The sequence below is a fragment of the Anneissia japonica genome, unplaced genomic scaffold (assembly GCF_011630105.1).
Source record: "Anneissia japonica isolate Jap-2015-1 unplaced genomic scaffold, ASM1163010v1 scaffold21263_len101623_cov113, whole genome shotgun sequence".
In the NCBI taxonomy this organism is placed as follows: domain Eukaryota; kingdom Metazoa; phylum Echinodermata; class Crinoidea; order Comatulida; family Comatulidae; genus Anneissia; species Anneissia japonica.
In genome coordinates, this window is record NW_022718589.1 from 35,620 (window position 1) to 44,695 (window position 9,076).

Sequence of the window (9,076 nt, forward strand, 5' to 3'; positions counted from 1 at the left end):
GTGCTGGCTCTATCGGTGAACTGCTTTAAAGCAGAACCAGATTGATGTGGGGTTATAAAGGCCGTTGAGGCCAAATCCTTTCCCACTAAAAGTAGTGTCAAGTATATACTCAACAGTGTACACATTTATATGCGGTATAACTTAATACATTCTATTTTGTTTGTAGTTTATATATGATATGTTACAGTACTTTATACTGTTTTATTGTTGACTTGGTGTATGACGTAGTTGTTTACTTTTCTTTTCTGTTCCTCTTCATTCCCCTCGAGGCTGCCTAGGTGAGTACCAATCACTAGTACTGGTGGTGAAGGTTGTCCATCTTCCAATTTTGAATCCCTACTGTTTGTATATACTGAACGAATCCAGTACAGAATGAACTCAAGGTTTGTCATTCGATGTTCGTATATATCACCCTGAAATAAAACAAAAATATATACAGTAAAAAAAATTTAAGAAACCATCGTATGTATTAATGATAACATCTGTATAAGATCACTTAATCCTGATTTTAAAGTTGATAAAATTCATGCAAAACCTGCTAATGAATAAAATGTTGATAAGAAATAATGCTTACAGTGGTTGGATCCCTAACTTTAGCAGGGGCATCAAGATCATCTTCTAGGTTAAATACCACACAAACAATGGCAAAAGATACCATAAAAATCTACAAGAAAATGATTCACAATCAATAATTTTTAATACTGAAAACTAAAAAAAATACCTAGAATAATTTTTTTTCAATTCAATTTATTATTCAATATAATGACTTTACTCGTTGGATCACATGATATATTGGCTGGCCTCCGAAGTCCCAGATGCTCATAATGAAATCGTTGCCAGATTTTTGCAATTCTTGCATCGCATCTCCTTTTGTGAACTTGAGTTCTTTTATACGCTCCTGGACTTTAGTAGCGATGTTTTCAGGGACCTCTTCTATCGATTGTGCCTGTGTCTGCTCTTTGGTATCTGATTCCATTTTCAGGTTTCTGGCATCAACATTTGATGATGATTGTCCTTATAGAAGATTCAGAATAAAAACTTAAAAATGCATAATTAAAAAACCAAGAAATAGTAGGATAATGGAGGTTTTCCACTGACCCTACAAGGTTAGGTAGTGCTTGGTATAGTGAAGTGTCATTGAGTTAGTGAGATTTTTTTTTTTTATCTCTTGTTCCAAGTTCTATTAGCTGTTCCATGTGGTATTCTTTTGGCAATGTACCTTTAATACTTGTTCCATGAGCAACCATACGTATTACGTATGTTGTTAATAGAGGTGCGTCGGCACCAAGGCTATGACATGTGATGGCCCTCTGTGTGAAATACTGATTAAAAATAATGTATTCATTAAATCAATTTCTTATGAAATGCAAACACGAACGTCTTACCCTGATTAAATTTCGTCTCTGCTTTAGCTGGGGATAACACGCTCTTGAAATAATTGTAAAACAAAAAGAAATAAGAAATTAACCATTATATACTTTAGCTGGATTATATCCATTATTTGTTATTATTAGTAGCATTAAATATTTCAATATTAACCAACTTAAATGCTAGTGAATATCACCAAAATGATATTGTATAAATCTTACTTGTCTTGTTACTTCTACATTCTTCTCAGTTTCTCTTTCTAATATTTTTTTCGCTATGGAATCTGCCATTTTTGCTTCATACATGCCATTGGCGCCAGCTGTTCAGAGATAGAGTATAATTAATTTATTCGAATAAGATTTTAATATATGATTAAGTTCATTTTGTTAGTTCAATAATTGATTTTAGACTGATCTCTTAGAGGAGATACATGAACATTTCTTTCTGTTTTTTTCTGTTGGTTGAATCATACTTTTCACATTTGTTGTCCACATACACTTCAGCTGGAGTTTGACCATCCTGCAAAGACAATCACATATCATACCTCATGAATTAAATAAATAATCAAGCAAAACAATCACATTTTAAAGCACTTCAACAAATGTTACCCCAAAACAATTCAAAACAATTGAATTGAAATTTACATATCAATTTAATTATTCTTTAATTCTACAATTGCATCTTGTAAATATTCATGTTAACAATAAAACATTGACAAAAATCAATAGTTGCTACAACGATCATGAATAAACATTTCGCTTACTGTAGTGTATAGGCCTAAATCCTAATATTATTAGTTGCCATACAATATCGACATTATAGTTGCCATCATTAATTTCAGTATGCTCCTTATCACCATTATTTAATTATAAACATCTTCATCATCACCATAATCATCATCATCTTCATTGTCATCATTTTTATCTACCTTACCTGGTTTTTTAATTTGGCATTCGCTCCAGCCTTTATCAAGTAATTAGTTGCGTCTATGTGATCTCCATACGAATGATTAAATTGTAACAACTTGTGAAGTGGAGTATTGCCGTCCTGTAACACAATTGGAAACAGTGTTAACCAACGACAGCTCATAACCGTACAAAGGATAGCATAATGTGAATAAACAACATATTCATTGTTACCAATCCAGACACAGTCAAAACCTCTGTAAACAAATGAAATAATGTAATCAATAACATTACAGTTAAAATTTAGGTAAATAACTAACTTTCACTTTGTATGAAATACATTTTCATCGAAAATTTTCTTCCATAACAATATTTTAAAACTACTATTTTGATGCAATCAATAACATTACAGTTAAAATTTAGGTAAATATAACCCAACTTTCACTTTGTATAAAATACATTTTTATGACAATTTTCTTCCATAACAATATTTTAAAACTACTATTATTTTATACTAAATAATGTCCTTTATGATGATTATATTCTCTACTAGCCTATATACCTGTGCTCCACACGGTTTTGAATGAAGAGGAGGCAATGTGAACGTTATGGTTATCATGTTAATATTTTTCTAAAGGACGTCTTTGTAGATGATGTCTCTGTAGATGAGTGTCTTTTCTGGATAGTCCTTGTGAGGAATTATTTTCAAGTTTTATGATGGGCAGATCCAGAATTTTACTAACAGGAAGGGGCGAGGTGGTGGCACAACAGTTTTAGAATGGATATAAGTAAGTAGCATAAATATGCCAAAAATTGGTCAAAAATTTAGCCGCAAAAATGAGGGCGTGTGTGCCAAACTTAATGAACCCATCCTTCTTGACCTGCCTCCCCTACCCCTTACTGGATCCGCCTTTGTTGATCAGACATAGTTTCAAAAATTTAGTGGCAAAACGGGGAGGCACATGTCCAATCCTCACCTCCCTCCCACAATAGATCCGCCCATGCTGATCTTTCAACCCGCAACTGCTCACCACCGGCCCCCACCCCCCATAGTTAGGTGGAGCTGGCTTGACCCTAAATTGAAACTTCAATGTCGCTATGACTATGTCTTGCACTAGGCCTATGTCATTGTAGAAGAATTTAGCCATATATTGACGCGATCGAAATCAACCTGGATTCGATACAGAGGAGCCTCTAGTACTGTCTAGGTATGTCAGCTAGGCTAGGCCTGTTCTCTGTACGGTGTAGGCCTAGTCTAGTAAGCCTAGCCTAAACTACTCGGCTTCAAGGCTTGGCCTAGCTTACTTAGCCTAGGCTTGGCCTAGCTTTTTTAATATCATGAATAATTGTGCCCAGGGGTACATTTATGTTTACCTGATTTCTAAAACATGCCATTTATTGCTGATGTGTTTGAGGCATATTTATGCCATTTAAAACTACAGTTTCAGTATACAATACGCCTTTTCCACGGATTATGACCGGTTGAGCCGCCGACAAGTTGAGCCGCCGGTCATTTCTATGGAACACCAAGCGCGTCTCTCAGTGAATGTAGTGCGTTAATTGCGGTGTATTTCAATTAACTTATTCGTTCTTGGTACTGTTGTTTGGGATGTATTTCAGTTTATTTACTCAATTATTTCAGTTTATTTAATACTCGATTTTTGCACTGATTTATTAAATATTTTTGGGACGTATTTCAATTTATTTACTTATTCTTTCTATCGTTTTAATTTAAATTTTGTGAGTATTTGCTCAGTCGGCTTGCCAGATAGTAAAAAAAAAAAACTCCATACATTCTTATCATTTATTATATATAAGTTTAACAAATAGTACAAAAATAAAAATATATAAATTACAAAACCATAGTAAATACTGTATATTAACATAGGCCTAACACATTTTTAATACGATTTTGCAATTATACAACTTCATTTATTTTTATAAAAATGTAGTACATAAAATTACATTTTTATTACGATTTTGCAAGACTGTGGGATGAATATGTAGCTGGTATCCGGGGGGGTTCATTCACTGATGACATCGGCAAGCCGACTACATTCACTGAGAGACGCCCTTGGCGTTCCATAGAAATTACCGGCGGCTCAACTTGTCGGCGGCTCAACCAGCCATATCCCTTTTCCACGAATCGGTAGGCATCTTGATGAAGTGATGACAAACAACCTATGATGATGGCCTAATTCTTTGACCCAACTCGGTTTATCCGTAACCAACAGAAATAAGATAAGCTTCGATTTGAGGCTGAATTCTTGTCCTTATGTTATCTAAAAATTCGTATAACTCCATAACGGAGGGTCATATCACATTAATTATTTCTGGAAAAGAAGATGTTCTCAAAAGACTATTCTACAATGGAAAAAGCAAAGCCTATGTAAAGTAGTGTACTATTAAAATAGACCTATGCATTTACAGTCTGAGTAACTAATTCCTCCATGGTAGAGTAGGCCCTACTCTCGCTAGCATTGTTTTATTTACCATATGAGAGTTTCCTGTGTTAAAAACATAGTTTAGGCTACTATACTATACTTCTTTATAAAAAAAAACATAACGTTTAAATCAAAAACGGCTCAAAAAATTCCAGGTAAAGCTGATTTTGAGTACTGTAAAAAACAAGCTTTTTTTTTTCATTCATTCGCTTGGCTATAGTGATCACAACATGGACGCCCTATGTTTTGTACACGTTATAAACAGCATCTGCTAAAAAATATTTTTAGTTTGGTATTGTGTAGTTTCTATGAAATATTTAATTGAATAACTACACTCAGTGCTCAATACAGATCAAAACAAGATCGAACACGACTTTGAATGTTGTAAGTAAAGCTGATTTTTCAGCAATTTTAAACCAGTTTTTGGTGATCGATTCAGAATCATTTGTTGATTGCTTGGCTATCACACAACGGTTGAAACCATAGCAATTGAACCGTGATAAAAGTGATAAATACAGTATTTTACAGTCATGATTATATTTAGAGATAAATATTTAATTATAATTTTATGAATAATGTATTTATTTAATAATGACGATTTGTCATTCAGTGTTTTTAATGAATAATGTGTTGTTTCCTATACGTACCGTGTCCTGCAAATTCACATTGCGTGCAGAAATCCTGACTGCTGCTCTCAGTTGCTGAGTGTAGCCGAGTGCCGCAATGTGATGTAGAATACACTCACGACGACCGAACTACACAATGAACAAGGAATATGAAAACAGAGAATATACAACACATCATCTCTTTAAAAAAATATTTTTTAGGCCATTATACTTTTTATGGATTTTTCCTATAAAATTGTACAATTCATATTCAGTATACATTGATTACTCGAACAAATCCAAACACAAATGTGAATTTTCTATGTAAAGCTCGTTTTCAGTAATATTTAACAGGCTTTTTTGCATTCATTTGGCTTGGCTATATCATTATCACACAACATGGACGCCCTATGTTTTGTACAAGTTAATCACCATCTCCTAAAAAATATTTTTAGCTTATGTAGTTTTTTTTATATTTCTTATTGAAATTTTAATTACAATATTCAGTGCTCAATACAGATCAAAACAAGATCAAACATGACTATGATTGTTTTATGTAAAACTGATTTTTCAGTAATTTTCAACACCTTTATTTTGGTTGTGAGCTGCTTCTCTTCCTCATTCAAGGCGCAATGACTTGATATTTGCACGACAACCGTGCGGGAAATTTCAACAATAAACAATCAACATTGATCGTAAAATACAATAAAATATCATATTTATAGTGTGGATGATGATTAAGATATGTTTTAAATGTAATAAGTTGTTGTTGTTAGGTAAGAATTGATGTAGAGTGGTGTATGGTATGTTGTGTATAGATGCTGTGTTGTTGTATTTTGTGTGTTGATGTCGTAATTGTAATGATACATAATTCTACTCACCCAGTGCACCCAGTCGACAGTTTCTACCGTCGCTGATTTTAAACTCTCACTGATGACATCACGTGGTGCGATGTGCAACACAATCTGATATAATAACGGGTAGTCGCCGTACTACGAAAACAACAAAATACGACGATAACAAAACACATTCAACTATCACACATACACAAAATATCACATATAAACACAACTTAATCACATCATAATTACATTAAATAATCACAATCAATTAAATATTCAAATATTATTACAAATTAACTTTTTAAAGCTAATCGTTTAAAAATCGTAAATTTTATCAATTTTTTTTATGAACGCTTTTCCCTATTCTTTTGCATTGAAAAATTTTATGTTAATTTAGGGTTTTGTTCAGATCATAATTTTTTAGGAATTTTGTATTTTTAACACTCTAGATATATTTCTTTTGTATAAAGGTTTGAAAAGAATACAGACAATGATATGTTTTATCCACTAGTTAACATTTTTCTTCATCATTAGGCCTATACTGACTTCAGAGAAAATTGCCTATACTTTATCATTAGATACACAACTCCTGTTTACCCATTTGTTCGGAATCATATTTTTTTTGGAAAAGCTACATTTTTAAGATCATATTTGACTTTCTCTTGAGTAGAGTTTTAAAACTAATCCAAACACATATATGTTTTAATGACTAATTAACAATTTTACCTAGCTTTAAACCTATACTACTTTAAAAAAAAAATTGCCTTTTCTTTAACATGGGATATGACTATCTCTGTTCGGAATCATAATTTTTTCGAAATATTATATTTTAAACCTCGTAACTACGTTTCTCTTGATTAGAGTTTTATAACAAATACAAAGACTTATATATTATATTGACTAATTAAACGTTTTGCAAAGCATTAGAAGCTTCAGACAAAATCTGCCTATTCTTTATCATTAGATAGGCCTATACTCTATAGCCTACCTCTGTTCGGAATCATAATTTTTTCGAAATATTATATTCTAAACATCGTAACTGCCCTTCTCTTGATTAGAGTTTTATAACAAATACAAAGACTTATATCATATTGACTAATTAGAAAAATTACAAAAACATCTTTATATAACCTTCAGAAAAATATGTCTATTTTATCATTTGGATACAGGCCTACACACATTAACATATAATTTTGGCTGGAATAATAATTTTGTTTTGCATTTGATATTTTGTTTTTTTGAATTAAAAACTCAATTTTTTAACTTCAAGACGAATAGAATAGAATATTTCGTTATCAATTACATGGTACCGACGACAGTGTAACATAACGGAGTTACTATACAGTATGTACGGTACGGTAAGTACTGTAACAGTTGTCAGTGCTTTAAAAAAATCGAAAATAACGAGGGCGCTAGACTAGTATTTTTGGTTATCAGAGAGATGATCGTCGCTCGTCTGAATTTACTGTGCAACCAAAATAATAGCTAGTAATTTATGTTATTTCTGTATGTTTGTTTACGTATGCATGCACATGCATTTTGTATAAGTGCTACTGTATCAAAGTGGATCCAATAAATTGATTGATTGGTTGATTGATTGACCGTGTTTTGCCCAAATTAAGAGGGGCATTAAGCCATACAATAATTTATAGCCAGACCAATTGACTTTACATTTAACTAAAATTAAAATTTAAAAAAAAAAAAATTAAAATTAAAATTAAAATTAAAATTGTTAAATGCATGATAACTGAAAGTAAATATTTCGTGGTTAACAATTACATAGTTAGTAGAAACGTATCTTACTTTAATTATTTATATTAGGAAAAATTTCAATACATTATCAATGAATTCGTTTGATGCGCAGGTATAAATTCATGAAGACGTCTCCAGTTATTTTGTATAAGATCAATCCCACAATTCAATTTAATTTATTTTAAAAAAAAACCTCCGTAACGAAGAAGTAAAATAGTAAAACATAACAATTTCATTAACATGGTCAATTTCATTACAAAAACCAGAAAAATTGAGAAAAATGTTTTAAATACAAAATTCAATTAAATCAATAAAAGGAGAGAACAAAATACCACTTTAACAGGTAGAGGCAAAACAGACTAAGAAAATACTCAAACACACCAAAGAACCATCAAACAAAGATGAACAATTTTACTTGCACTTCGATTTCAGTATATTAAAATATTAGGCCTATAAAAAATACGTAGGCCTAGTGGTGAAAAAAGGTTGGAAAGGTGACAAAAGTTCCTTTATATAAGTTTAAGACTATATAATTTGATAAAAATGGGTCATTAAATAAAATTCCCTGAACACTGTCAGCGATACCACTTTGGTAGCCACCACCATTTTTGCAATTTTTCTTACTAAGTGAAAGTATCTCTTATCAAATATCAGATTACTGAAGGAAAAAGACTCATTTTTTCCTATCAATGAGCGTATTTTTGTATGCCAAGTTATTACAGGCTTCACAACTTCTAAAGTGAACGTAGAATCGCCTAGCGATAGACGAGTTACTGTATTTAAATTGTGAAAAAGTAGGTAAAACTCCACAGCATCAGATATTCAATCTTTTGGGACAACAAGTACAATTAGTAAGTCTGACGACCTGCAATATTTTGGAAGAATAATTTTTAAATTATTACAGCAGTACGGTTTTTTTAAAATCTTAAAAAATAATTTTTAATTCTTTTTAGACGTAGTTCTGACGATCTGCAGTATTTTGGAAAAATAATTTTTAAAAATCGAAATTATTTTAAACTATTACAGAAGTACGGTTTTTAAAAATCTAAAAAATAATTTTTATTTCGTAGAATATAAAATTTGAGACTTGCTTTCACCTCACCAAGGTGGCTTTATAGATATGCCTATTCATTTTTTGATTGTGTAAGTAGGCCTAATGC

The 9,076-nt window shown here is 31.8% G+C and overlaps 1 protein-coding gene and 1 long non-coding RNA gene across 4 annotated transcripts; both read right to left on the minus strand.

Annotated features, from left to right (window-relative positions):
- Positions 1–176: 176 nt before the first annotated feature.
- Positions 177–1,687, minus strand: LOC117110568 (probable serine/threonine-protein kinase pats1). Of its 3 annotated transcripts, none has more exons than XM_033253328.1 (4): positions 1,590–1,687; positions 773–1,428; positions 575–664; positions 177–413 (listed from the first exon to the last, which is right to left on the minus strand). In XM_033253328.1, exons 2-4 carry the CDS (start codon positions 974–976, stop codon positions 192–194), a joined length of 516 nt encoding a protein of 171 aa, XP_033109219.1. In that variant the 5' UTR covers positions 977–1,428; positions 1,590–1,687; the 3' UTR covers positions 177–191. The 3 variants fall into 3 exon arrangements, with proteins under 3 accessions (XP_033109219.1, XP_033109217.1, XP_033109218.1); XM_033253326.1 differs by lacking the exon at positions 1,590–1,687 and having other exon boundaries at positions 773–1,014; positions 1,386–1,568; XM_033253327.1 differs by lacking the exon at positions 1,590–1,687 and having other exon boundaries at positions 773–1,568.
- A 131-nt stretch (positions 1,688–1,818) lies between these two features.
- Positions 1,819–6,315, minus strand: LOC117110570. The gene is made up of 4 exons (XR_004445720.1): positions 6,204–6,315; positions 5,365–5,472; positions 2,302–2,415; positions 1,819–1,887 (listed from the first exon to the last, which is right to left on the minus strand). It is a non-coding gene; the product is annotated as an uncharacterized LOC117110570 (long non-coding RNA).
- Positions 6,316–9,076: the final 2,761 nt, after the last annotated feature.

What these genes read in the sequence shown, in the direction of transcription:
- LOC117110568 (XM_033253328.1), bottom strand. Translation starts at nt 976, where the DNA reads ATGGAATCAGATACCAAAGAGCAGACACAGGCACAATCGATAGAAGAG. An exon ending in TATATCATGTGATCCAACGA is followed by an intron (nt 665 to 772) that starts GTAAAGTCATTA and finishes ATTTTCTTGTAG; the next exon opens with ATTTTTATGGTATCTTTTGC. An exon ending in AAGTTAGGGATCCAACCACT is followed by an intron (nt 414 to 574) that starts GTAAGCATTATT and finishes GTTTTATTTCAG; the next exon opens with GGTGATATATACGAACATCG.